Genomic DNA, 12816 nt, shown 5'->3' on the forward strand with positions numbered 1-12816 from the left:
CAGCCTTTTTCACAGAGACATCCTGGGTGCTCTCAGTTTGTTCCCGTCTTGCTGATCACTTCTACCTCCATTTCTGCCTTTACTTGTTTCTTGAACTTCTGACTTAGTTCCTGTTCCCAGCACCAAGCCTCCACCAGGAACCAGTTCAGTTGCACTGGTTCGATCATTAGCACATTTCCTTGGGTGCAGTTTTATGTTCACTCTTTGCTTAGTCTGCTTTGAGTTGCCCCAGGTAATTATTCTTCCTGCTGAAGGCTTGGTCATTTTTGAGGAAAGCTAAGACAGTTGATATGTTACACATTCAAGCATATCTCCAACCAGTCCTTTCCTTAATACGTTTGTTTTTTTTTTCTTCCTTCTAGTGAACACTTAATGGTTTGACATTTTCTGCTGAGGAAATTATATTCCATTTTATAGAAATGTCAAGATAAGGATTTAGAAGAATATTTTAACTGAATGGACTGACTCTTGATTATGGCATACAGAATTGACAGAACCACTCTGTCACTGAGGGCTGTTCTCATTAAATATTGCTGAAGAAATAAAAGAAGACTTACTTAAATGGAGAGAGCCATATTTGTGGGCTAAAAGACTCAATATTGTTTATGTATCAGTTATCCCCAAATTACTCTATAGATTCAATTTAATCCTAATAAAAATCCCAGTCTTTTTTTTGTCAAATAGACAAGCTGATTCTAAAATTATATGGAAATGCAAAGAACTTAGAATAACCAAAATAAGCTTGAAAAAAATATTAAAATTGAAGAACTTAGGCTATCCTACCTCAAGAACTACTGATAAGCTACAGCAATTGAGACACTCTGATATTGGCATAACAATTGGAACTCTCACACATTTGTAGTATTAGAGTATAAAAATGGTACACACCAGTTTGGGGAACTGTTTGGCAATTTTTTATAAAGTTAAACATATACTTACCACATGACCCCAAAATTCTGCTCCTAGGCATTTACCAACAGAAAAGATAACATATGTCTGCAGGAAGACTTGTTCAAGAGTGCTCATAGCAACTTTATTCACATTATTCAAAAACTGAGAATAATCTAAATGTCCACCAACAGGTGAATTGATAAACAAGCTCTGGTATACTCATAAAATGGAATAATACACATGGATGGATCTCAAAATATGCAGCTGTGTGAAAGAAGCTAGACACAAAAGAGTACATACTGTGTGATTCCCATTATATAAACTTCAAGAACATGCAAATTAATTAGCGGTTACAGAAATTAAAACTGTGCCTCTGGAAGGGGGATCGGCTGCAAAGGAACATCAGGAACTTCCCGTGTATGAAAATACTCCGTATCTTGACTGAAGTCGTAGTTAAATCAGTGTAAATATTTGTCAAGATTCATGGATCTGTACATGTAAAATTTCGGTGTTTCATTGCTTATAGATGATACATCAGTTGAAAAAAATGAATATTGGGGGAAAACACATCAAGGTCTAGGACTAGATGGTCAATTTTTATTTAATGGATGAAGCATCAGCAAGCATGATATAAAAATTAAATTGTATTTGGTTATGAAAAAAGATATAATTCTTTCCTGACCATTCTATCTTTTTACCTATACAAGCCCTGGCTAATATTAAGATTTGCTAGCATTTGCCGAGAACATACTGATTTGGAAACAGAGTGGAGGCATGGAAATCTGCGTGACGGTAACTGAAAACGCTTAGAAGTGTATCTGATTAAAGATAGCCCAAAATAAGATAATGTGGTTAGCATACAAAAAAGAATAGATTGTTAGGCTACTTAGATTTTAATAATTCTGGCTCTGTCATCCTTCTAGCTTGTACATTCTACAAAATTGATTCCTGCAGTACAGTTCATCAAGTACCTAACATTGTGTCTAACACTGAGCAAAGGGTGAACAAATATTTCATACATGAAGTACTCTACTACTTATGCACTAAGGTGTTATATGAAGATAAGGAAGAGACCCTACATCAACTTGAACGAGAAGGGCAGGCTTCCAGGAATATGTCAAACAGATGCTTGGAAGAATACAGCGGTGGGGCGGACACTCCCCGCAGTGCGCTTAGCCACTGCTCTGACCCTGCCAATGGATCAGCCTTCCTATCTGCCAACCATTCTCCACCCCTACCTTCACCAAAGATGCTCTCTAGGTATTCAGTAATTGATAAATATTATTTTACATGATTATAACTAAAAACGGTAGATATTTAAAAAATTTTTAAACGGTAGACATTATTTGATTAATTAAAAATCAGTAATACGTTTTGTTTTGTTGTTTGTTTGTTTGTTTTTGACCTTTATTAAAAGCCTGCTATGTGTCAGGCACTGTGCAAAGCACTGAGCTTACCATACTTGAGAAGACATGGTCCCTGTCGTCAAGAAAGGTGTGTTTCAACTGGATCCAGAAGGTCAGTAGCTCACGGACATCAGGCTGACCTAGGTTGCAGGAGGAGCTCTTCTCGCCGGTTGTCATTCCCTGGGCTCCAAGCTTTTTTCCTTCCCAGTAGGCAAAAGCGTTAGTCCGGAGCAGGAAGCAACTCCCGCTCCAGCCGGGAGGTGGCGGCCTGCAGCCGACGACGCCTCGGGGTGACGTAGGCTCAAGGCTCCACTTGGGGGCGCTCTCGTCTGGCTCGGCGGGCCGGCCTTTTTCCAAGCGGAACCAACGGGCTGGGTCCCTAGTTTCTGCAGGTTTCGTTATCCGCACGCATCCGGCGCTCCCCGGCTTCCGTGCGGGCGCCGGCGGTTTGCTGGGCCGGGGAGGGGGCGTTCTCTCGGCTGAGCGCTTGAGAGAAAAGGCACCCTCCGCGAGCTGAGGTTTCCTGCCGGCGTTTCCGCCTCTCTGCCCGTCAATTCCCGGAGCTCGGGCCTCAGCCGGGCCGCGCGCCGGGCGCCCGGGGCGATGGTGCAGATGGAGACGCAACTGCAGAGCATTTTTGAGGATGTGGTGGTGAGTGGAGCCGCCAGCGATCCAGGGCGGTGGCTGGGGAGGGGGAGAGCCCGGGAGCCCGGCCCGGGCTGCCTCTCTCCCACCGCTCCTTTGTTACGACGCCGTGTATGCCTGCGAGGGTTTGGCGGGTGTCAGAACGCTGTCAAATTCCAGGTCTCCTTTGAGGTGCCCAGCGCCCTGCGTGACAGGCCAGGCCGGAAGTGATATTTTGTGCGGGTCGCTGGTTAAGGTGACTTGTCCCCTGTTACATTGTAATATTTTCTCAGGGAGGTCCCTCCTTTCTTTTCTTTTCTTTTCTTTTCTTTTTTTTTAATTTTGTTTTTACATCGCATACTTTTTGTTTTTTTACAGAAAACGGAAATTATAGAAGAGGCTTTTCCTGGGTGAGTATATACGCGTGGCAGATTTTTGTGGTTTTAACGTGAGTGTATCTTTTTAAGATTTTACTTAGGTTTGTCTTGAAGGTGTCTGAGATCCATAAGATTCTGGTTATGTTGAATTACCCTTTTAGAACTCGTGACAAGTAATGTGATTTTTGTTTTTTAGAATGTTTATGGACACCCCTGAAGATGAAAAAACCAAACTAATTAGCTGTCTAGGGGCCTTCAGACAGTTTTGGGGGGGTCTGTCTCAGGTGAGCACTTCATTTTTACTACATTCAGCTGATGATTTTTGATGCCTTCTTTTTTACGTTACTTTGATGTCGCTGTGAAGGTCTTTCTGGAAAGGGACAAGTAAAAATGTCATTTCTTGTTTGTATGGTCTGGTTTCTGTTTGTTTCAATTTGCATTTTTCCAGTGGAGAACCTGTAGTAGGAAGTCAAACCGATGACAGCACAGTGTGAGACGTCCTTAAAGATCTCCCCCAGTTACGTTATATAAAACCATTTTCATCCTATTCTGATTTATTTGGTGCATGTGAAAACAGCTCTGATAGGGATTTTAAAAGATACAAATTTCATTCAACAAAGGAGCTAGCAAAGCATTGATAGATACAAAGATTGATTAAAAATACGAAACAAAGATGCCGCGATAAGGATACTATAACAAAGATACAAAGATATTCTTTTTTTTTTTTCTTCAAGATTTTATTTATTTGTCAGAGAGAGAGCGCACAAGCAGGGGGAGCGGCAGGCAGAAGGAGAAGCAGACTCCCCGCGGAGCAGGGAGCCCGATGCGGGGCTCGATCCCAGGGCCCTGGGATCACGACCTGAGCTGAAGGCAGACGCTTAGCCGACTGAGCCACCCAGGCGCCCCTACAAAGATATTCTAATAAAAATGAGGAAAGGAGCAGTAAAACTTAGTAACAAGGAACGGTCACCAGAAAATGTATCCATGAAAAAGACAAAATGTGTGATCCTTACAGAGTTGGTATTCCAGTAGGGTATTATCTTCTCATGGTGCGTTCTTGGTAGGAAAATGAGAACTGTTTTCATCTGAGCCACTGGTGGTAAGACTTGCTGCTCAAACATCGGTCACATAATGGCATACATTCATTTTTTTTTAAATCTTGTTTTAATTACCTTCTAATAGGTAATCTATTCATATGGCTCCAAATGCAAAAGGTACCAAAAGGGGAACCCAGTGAATAGTCTGCCTTCTATCTCCCTTAGCTTAATCACCAGCTCTTTTTCATATCAGCAGCCAGTATCCCCAGTTTGTTGCCTTCTGGAAGTTTTTACATGTTATAGGATCCCGTTTTTATGGAACATTCATATAGTGTGTTCACTGTTCATTAACACCTTTTTTCCTTCTATTCACTTCTGAAAGTAATTCTACATCATTCCGTTGAAAGTTACTTCTGCCTGTCTTTCCTACAGCAGCATAATCTATTATGTGGCTGCACCTTCCTTTATTTAACCAGTCCCCTACTGACTGACGTTTAGGTTATTTCTTAACTTCTCCACTTTAAACAATACTCTAATGCACAGGACATTATTATGCGCAAAAACAATATTATGCACAGGACACTGAATACGTTCCTGGAAGTAATATTGCTAGGTTAGAGGGTATGTCTCTTTTTAATTTTTATAGAAATTGCTTAATAGCCTTCCATAAGCATCATACCAATTTATACCCCTCTAGCAATGTGTAAGAGTATCTTCCTTAGCTTCATGGTAGGGTGTTAATGAGTTTTTTTGATGTTTGCCAATCTAAAACAGGAGAAATTATATCTCATGGTTTGTTTTGCATTTCTCTGCTGTTGAACGTCTTTTCAACATCTTTTAAGTTTTTAATAATCCATTAAACATTCTATGAATTAAGGACGGCCCTTGTTTTCAAGGAGAGAGTCACGAAGAAAATACATATCTCTAAATCAGCAATATACGTTCAACAGTAGAAGTGTATATGAGGGACGGGGTAGTGCCGAGGAAGAGGGCATGGAGGTTCTTCTTGAGGGTATCCTAGAAGACAAACTGATATGGGAACTACATTTTGATTAAACTGAAATAGTAAATCTGAATTTTTCCATTTTTTTAAATTGTTTTCATCCATGCATGTTTATAATGGAGTATTTCATTCATAGTCTTGATATACTCCCAGGTGTAATACTAGGTATTTGTCAGTTATAAAATATCACTTTGGACCTAAAATGTAATCATTTTCTAATTTTCCAGGAATCTCATGAACAATGCATCCAGTGGATTGTTAAATTTATTCATGGCCAGCATAGTCCGAAAAGAATTTCTTTTCTTTATGACTGCTTAGCAATGGCAGTGGAGACTGGTCTCCTTCCACCCAGGTATGTTTAATGGTGGATATGAGCAATCCAAAGAATTTTGTTTTTTTTAATTAATGTTTGGTAATTGGTCAAGATTGTTATAAAAGGATGAAGGAATGAAGAAGAAAGTTAGGCTCAACAAGTAATCCTTTGGGACGCCTGGGTGGCTCAGTCATTAAAACGTCTGCCTTCGGCTCAGGTCGTGATCCCATGGTCCTGGGAGTGATCCCCGCATTGGGCTCCCTGCTCCACGGGAGGCCTGCTTCTCCCTCTCCCACACCCCCTGCTTGTGTTCCTGCTCTCGCTATGTCTCTCTCTGTCAAATAAATAAATAAATAAAATCTTAAAAAAAAAAAAAGTAATCCTTCATAAAACCTCAGGTTTTAGTTTCTAGGATGTAGTATTCTTAGAATTGTATATTTAAAGACTCAAAACCAGGCAGCCTTTACTTTTCAGCCCAGGGGCTAGGATTATTTAACATTTTATTAACACTCATGGTTATCGTGGTTAACTGAGTTGAGTAGGCAGTTTTATCTCAGGGTCTTGTGATTGCAATCCGATGGTGGCTATGGCTGTAGTTATGACAAAGGTTTCCCCATTCATATGTCTCGTGGTTGATGCCTGGCTGTCATCTGGAACCTTAGCTGGGGCTATTGGCTGGAACCTACATAGGCTCTGTCCATGTGACCTGGACTTTCCCACAGCATGATGGTGTGCAAGACCAAGCATTCAAAAGAAGGGTAGGGAGAAGTTGCATTACCTTGTCTTGGGGGTCATAAGTGTCCCTTTTGCCATAATCTTAGGCCTGCCCATGTTTAGGGGAAGAGAATGTAGACCCTTCTCCCACCTCTTCATGGGAGGAGTATCAGTGTCACCCTTCAGAAGAGCATGTGGGATTGAAAAGTTTGTTGCAGCCGTCTTGGAAAAATACAATCTACCACAAACTGATAGATGGTAAACATTTAATCAATAGCTTTTGATAAATTTCTTTCTAGTAAAAATATAACATAATATTATTTAGTTCTATTTTGGATTCTATCTTTCACACAAGTAAAAAAACATATACCATATATATAATTTTTTTTAAGTATTCTTGAATAGTAATGTGTCTTTCTGAAGAACAAAATGACAAATATCATATCCAGAGTACACAGACCTTGGCTATTGGAGAACTTGGCAAAATTCTGTCTTGTAACTGGAATGGGTATTCTTATTTTCTAGGATGGTTTGTGAATCCCTGATAAACTCTGACACACTTGAATGGGAAAGAACACAACTTTGGTCCTTAACATTTAAACTGGTTCGGAAAATAATTGGGGGAGTGGATTACAAGGTATTTTTTCCTAATTATAAAAAGTAATCACTTTCAGACATGAATAATTTTTCAGTGTGTATATCTTAATTTCTGATGGGAGAAATGAAGTGGAAGCGTTTACAAAATCTATGTTTTGTTATATTTCCTAAGGAGACTTAAAATTGCTCAGGTTTTTTTGTTTTTTTCTCTCTCTTTAGTTTCCTTAGCAGGTTAACATGAAGTTTTTACCTTCTTATTTGTATGGTGCTTTATAATTGTTTCTAATTTCTCTCATGTGTATGTTTTATCTATCTTTTTTACAAGATTGATCACACAGTTTATGCTCAATAAATGCATGTAGAATGAAATTTCTTCTCCATGTATCAGATTCTGCTCTGAAGTAATGCAACTGGTAATAGATAAGAGGAGATGACCAATTAACAGACTAGCTTTATTGGATAAGTTTGAGTGATTAGGTATGTGATGGATGAGAAGGGGGAGTAAAGTTAGAATATGACAAAGGGAGTGAGCAGAAGAAATCACCTGCCAGAAAGTTTAACAGTGTGGCCCATGTCTCAGAGTATTTTCAAGTTCTATTCAAATTATTTCTGCCTCTAAGCCCAAATTAAGCTTTTTGGACTGTTGTAACAGTAGAAACTCTTGTAATGTTGTGAGGGTCCAGAAAGCTTAGCAGAGTGTGGAAAGATTAATTTTTATTTGTAAAGGACTTTGTTCATTCATATTCTTTAGAATTCTATTTTGGAACATGACTCTTCTTTTGGGCTAATGTTAGGGACTTGAATGGTAGCTCTGATTCAGAAAAATTAAAGATGTGATCTTGAAGGTAACTTTTTTCCTGAGCATATAATGTTGAAATCTTTAGATGTTTTAACTAGCACAGGGGGCACTACTTAGTTTTAACTTGTGGGCTTTTTTCTTATATCAGGGTGTTCGAGATCTCTTAAAAGTGATTTTGGAGAAAATCTTGACAATTCCCAATACAGTGAGCTCAGCTGTTGTACAGCAGCTTCTAGCAGCAAGAGAGGTAATTTAGACGTGTCTGCAGTTCATTGATCATAACCTCAAAAATAATAGTTTTATATAGTTCTGTGCCTTTAAAACATATGGTAGTTTGTGGACTGTTCCATTTGGGTACTTCTACAGAAATCACTTCTAGTTTTAAAGATGCTGTTTTACTTGTATTATATTTCAAAAGAAAATTTTAAATTTTAATTAAGTCATGGCTTTTAATTAAGAAAACAACAATATAGACATTAGAGTACTTTTAGCTGTTAAAAGACTTTAGCCTATGGACCACTTAAAAGATCTTTGTGCTTTGTAACTGATGTTGCAAGAATTATAACTTTGGTCAGTTTCTTTCCTGTTGGAGTCTACCAATATTTAAAGCAACGTTACTTAGTGACATCCATTTCATTGTTCATTAATCTTCATTTTTAGAGATTCTTCACATATAAATGAACTCTTTGTGCTACAGATTAATAAATCCATGAAATAATATCTTTGCTTTTAATATTTTTGTTGTTGCCACTGTTGCATTTAAAGGGCTTTTCTGTGGAACTAACCAAGAAGAATAACATTGCTCTTTTATTTTTCTTAGGTTATAGCATATATCTTGGAAAGAAATGCCTGTTTATTACCAGCCTACTTTGCAGTCACAGAGATTAGGAAACTATATCCTGAAGGAAAACTTCCACACTGGGTAAATCTGATATGTTCCAAGTTTTGGGGGGAGCAATTTTAATAAAAAATAGTTACATTAATCATATTTTTATGTGCTTATTTTTAAAATGGTCACTTTTATCCTGAGATAAAATGTACTTTTTTATCAGTCTAATGTATTTCTTTTATTTCTCTGGTATCCTGTTGAGACAATTTCTTTTCTTTTCAAGATTTATTTCTTTATATCACGCCTGGGGTGGGGGAGGCAGAGGGAGTGGGGGAGAGAGAATCTCAAGCAGACTCCCTGTTGAGCACAGAGCCTGACCCAGGGCTTGATCTCACAACACCAAGATCATGACCTGAGCCAAAATCAAGAGTTGGACACTTAACCAACGGAGCCACCCGGGCACCCCAAGACAGTTTCTATATCATGTGTGAAAATATGCCAGCTTCATGAAATACTGAAGGACCTGGTGGTATGATTTGGCTTAATTCAGGGACAGATGAACTGGGAAGTAATTGTTTGAAAGGAAGTGAAAGAGGACTGACTTTTGAGTAATTTTTATATGCCAGGTATTGTATTAAATCTTTACGTCCTATCTCATTTTACATAAATGATGGTTATATTCAAAGCAATCTTATTTTTATACTTATATGTTTTTTGTTTTGTTTTTAGTTACTTGGAAACCTGGTATCAGACTTTGTGGATACCTTTAGGCCCACAGCAAGGATAAACTCCATTTGTGGTAGGATTATAAATTAAAATGTACTAAATAGTACCTGGTTTTTAGTGAAATATTCAACAGAATTGGCAGATGGTATCTTACACATGTCTCGGTGGTTTGTCATTTTGGTAATTCTGTGGAAGCTTAATAATAGCCATTTACTTGTTTTCAGGTACTTTGTTTGCAGAGTATAGGGAGGGAAAAGCAACTGTCTGGACTGGGTCTAAGCTTCAGATAGACTCATTCTAGAAGATATGTTTCCTGGTAACTAGAGGGAACTTTTAATAGATATAGTAATCACCATGGAATCTCCAGGTAACTGGAAGTCTCAGCGGACCATCCCTGTGTGTCCATAGTACACAAGACTCAGGCTCTTTAAGCCCATTCCAATTCACGCTTTTGCTCTGTACTTCATTTATTTTGTTTTTCATTTTTTCATGTTTTGTTTCTTTCTCAGAATTTGCTTTTAAAAACAAGCATGTGATTTGGCAATTTGTGCAGTGCCCAGCACTGTCTGGGTATATAGACCATTATTTAGTCAGTGACCAAATTTTGAACACTTCTTGTGAGTCGGGTGCTGTTTTAGATTGGAAATACAAAAATAAAACAAGTAGACGCTAGACAGGTAATCCTCAGACTTCTAGCTTTTGTAACTGAGTAGATATTGATATCATTTAATGAATTCTGGAAGTGGTACAGGCTTGAGAAGGATGATGAGTTCAATTTAAGATCTGTTAAGCTTGAAGTCCCTGGGAGACATCCAGGTGACTGTATTCATTAGGCAGTTGGATATATGAGTTGATGGTCATATGCTACATCTAAGGCCTCTAGGAACATCATGCATAAAGTTAATCATACTGACCCTAGACTAGAGATACGCAAATTTTTTTATAAATGGTGATACAATAAATATTTTAGGCTTTGTGAGCTATACAATCTGTTGCACCTGTTCAACTCTGCCATTATAGTGGGAAAGCATCAGTGTCCCAATAAAACTTTACAGAAATAGGTGGCAAGCTGCATCTGGCCCATGGATTATAGTTTGCTGATCTTTATCTTATATACTTGGACAAATGCCATTATTTTTGAGTTTGGAAGGCCTGTACAATCGGTCTCCAACCATCTGGACTAAAAATAATCAAAGAAAATTCCTAAAAGTTATATCTAATTACAACCTTTTTAAAATCGGTGCCTGATTCAGAATAGATATTTATTAAATATTCATAGAGTGAATGAAGGACCAGGCATTTGTGTTCACATTTACTTTAAAATATTGTTTGTAATACATACAGGCCGCTGCAGCCTTCTGCCAGTTGTAAATAACTCGGGAGCCATTTGTAATTCATGGAAATTGGATCCTGCAACTCTTCGTTTTCCTTTGAAAGGCCTTTTGCCATATGATAAGGTATGTTGATAAATATAATGGAACTTTGGTCCATCTAACAGTCTTCATCCTGGACTATATGATGTGTTATGCTAAATTGTCTCTTCATAGACTGAAGAAATATATATTTAATGAAAAATAGTTTATGGTTTATCATTTGATTCTGGTATCCAAGTATACCCTGTGGTTTATAATATTGGATGTTTATGCTCCATTTGGTCCCGACAAAGCACTTAGATTAAGAAAATTGAATCTTTATAATGGAAACCTTTTTATTCTTCGTTTGCAAAGTGAGGACCAAAAATGAATTTGTACTTCTCTTAAAATTTGAAGAGTGAGTCTCTCCTTTGTTAGATTTTTAATTTTTTTTTTTTTAAGTTTTAAAAAATTTAAGTAATCTCTGCACCCACCCAGCATGGGGCTTGAACTCAGGACCTCGAGATCAAGAGTCACATGCTCTTCCAACTGACCCAGCCAGGTGCCCCTACCTGTGTTAGATTTTTTTTTAAAGGGGGGATGAAGAAGACAAAAGTGGAGTAGAATAGTCTCAAAAGAAAAAAATCTACAAGTATCAATAAAATGAAGTATGAGATATAGACCTAAAGCTAGAATGAAATTTGATAGATTCATTATAGTGTCTTGGGGGTTGAAACGGTTACAGAGCAGAGTATGAGGAGGGCTAGAGATTTTTTTTTTTTTGGACTAGAGATTTTTCATGTGAATGTTTCACGTTAAAAATGATGTACAGAATGGTTAGGAAACGAGTCCAGAAGTGAGGAGAGGGAAATAGTGAAACTAAGGTTGCAATCCTGGACTCTTGGCATATTAGCAAAACTTAGGAATGTGAAAGTAAACGGAATTTACAGTTATCATGATAGCAGTAATATTGAAAACAGATCAATTCATTATGTACTTACTGTACGCCAGCCACTGTTTTAAGAACTTTTTTGCAGTAACCCTTATTCTCAACTATCATCTTAGTATCTCCATTATACAGATGATGAAACTGAGTAACTTGACTAAGGCCCCATGTTTACGAAATGGTAGAATGAGGATTTGAACTCAATCTGATTTCAGAATCTACACTTTGACCCCTGTACTATCAAGTCATTTCTCCTCTCCAAATTTGGAAGTAGTGTTTGTTTGTTTACACTTGTATGAAAGTGATTGGAAACTACCTCCATTCCTCTTTGATTAGATTTCTGAGCAGAAAATCCTTTCCTTACAGTGATGCTTAAGACTCTCCTGTGACAGTAACTGAAGTCTTTCTAAATTGAGCTTCTGTATGACCTTGGGCAAGTCCCTTCACCTCAATTATATCTCCTATCAAATGAGGGGGTGGGATCAGATTAACTGTAAGCACTAAAACCCTATGATTTTTTTCCACTAGATATACTGCCTACTGTGTGAAGGTAACAAGTGCCTTTAGCAGATTTTTTTATCCCAATTTCAAATTATTTGAATTAACATTTACTTTGATCTTGAAGCAATAATTTTTTTTATTTTCTTTAAAGGATCTGTTTGAACCACAGACTGCTTTGTTGAGATATGTATTGGAGCAGCCTTATTCCAGGGATATGGTCTGCAATATGCTAGGTTTAAATAAGCAGGTACTGTACTATGCTGGAAACCAAGTAAATTCTGCATAGAATCTGCACTATTCTTTTCTCTTTTCTTTGCTAGAGCTAACTGAGCAAAACAGTTAAGAACTATTTGGTGATTTTTTTTTTAATATATGGTTTATTAAACAATGTATTGTTCCTATCATTTATATATTGCTTTAAAAATGTTTAAATTAAAAAGGAGATATTTTAAAAGTTGGTTTATTTTGCATTGCTTTTTTTTCTATAAGGCCAGTTTCAAGTATACCTTTTGCCAGAGAAACCTACACATGTCTTAACCATAATTTTTTATCTTTTTATTGTTTGGGTGCCTATTTTTATAACCCTTGGTATCTTCAGCGTGGCCTGACTGCTGATTTTTTCCCCCCTTTTTGGTATATGTTTGTTTTTGGTGGTTTAACATGTGGGAGGGTTTGTGCTGACTCTGGGTTCCTTGAGGCTG

The 12816-nt window shown here is 37.8% G+C and overlaps 1 protein-coding gene across 2 annotated transcripts in view; it reads left to right on the forward strand.

The window, feature by feature from the left end:
- Positions 1 to 2724: 2724 nt before the first annotated feature.
- Positions 2725 to 12816, forward strand: part of MED23 (mediator complex subunit 23) — a 41623-nt gene continuing 31531 nt past the window's right edge. The window contains exons 1-11 of one of the 2 annotated variants that reach the window (XM_028125321.2): positions 2930 to 2948; positions 3102 to 3177; positions 3300 to 3331; positions 3495 to 3582; positions 5566 to 5690; positions 6891 to 7002; positions 7910 to 8008; positions 8582 to 8683; positions 9320 to 9389; positions 10661 to 10773; positions 12267 to 12362. In XM_028125321.2, the coding sequence (XP_027981122.1) occupies positions 2941 to 2948; positions 3102 to 3177; positions 3300 to 3331; positions 3495 to 3582; positions 5566 to 5690; positions 6891 to 7002; positions 7910 to 8008; positions 8582 to 8683; positions 9320 to 9389; positions 10661 to 10773; positions 12267 to 12362 (921 nt within the window). In that variant the 5' untranslated portion in view covers positions 2930 to 2940. Of the gene's footprint in view, positions 2949 to 3101; positions 3178 to 3299; positions 3332 to 3494; positions 3583 to 5565; positions 5691 to 6890; positions 7003 to 7909; positions 8009 to 8581; positions 8684 to 9319; positions 9390 to 10660; positions 10774 to 12266; positions 12363 to 12816 lie in introns of both variants that reach the window. The other variant, XM_028125325.2, reaches the window with a different exon arrangement.

Source organism: Eumetopias jubatus, unplaced genomic scaffold (genome assembly GCF_037043125.1).
Source record: "Eumetopias jubatus isolate StellerSeaLion01/CBP00866 unplaced genomic scaffold, mEumJub1_p1.0 scaffold_6, whole genome shotgun sequence".
Classification (NCBI taxonomy): domain Eukaryota; kingdom Metazoa; phylum Chordata; class Mammalia; order Carnivora; family Otariidae; genus Eumetopias; species Eumetopias jubatus.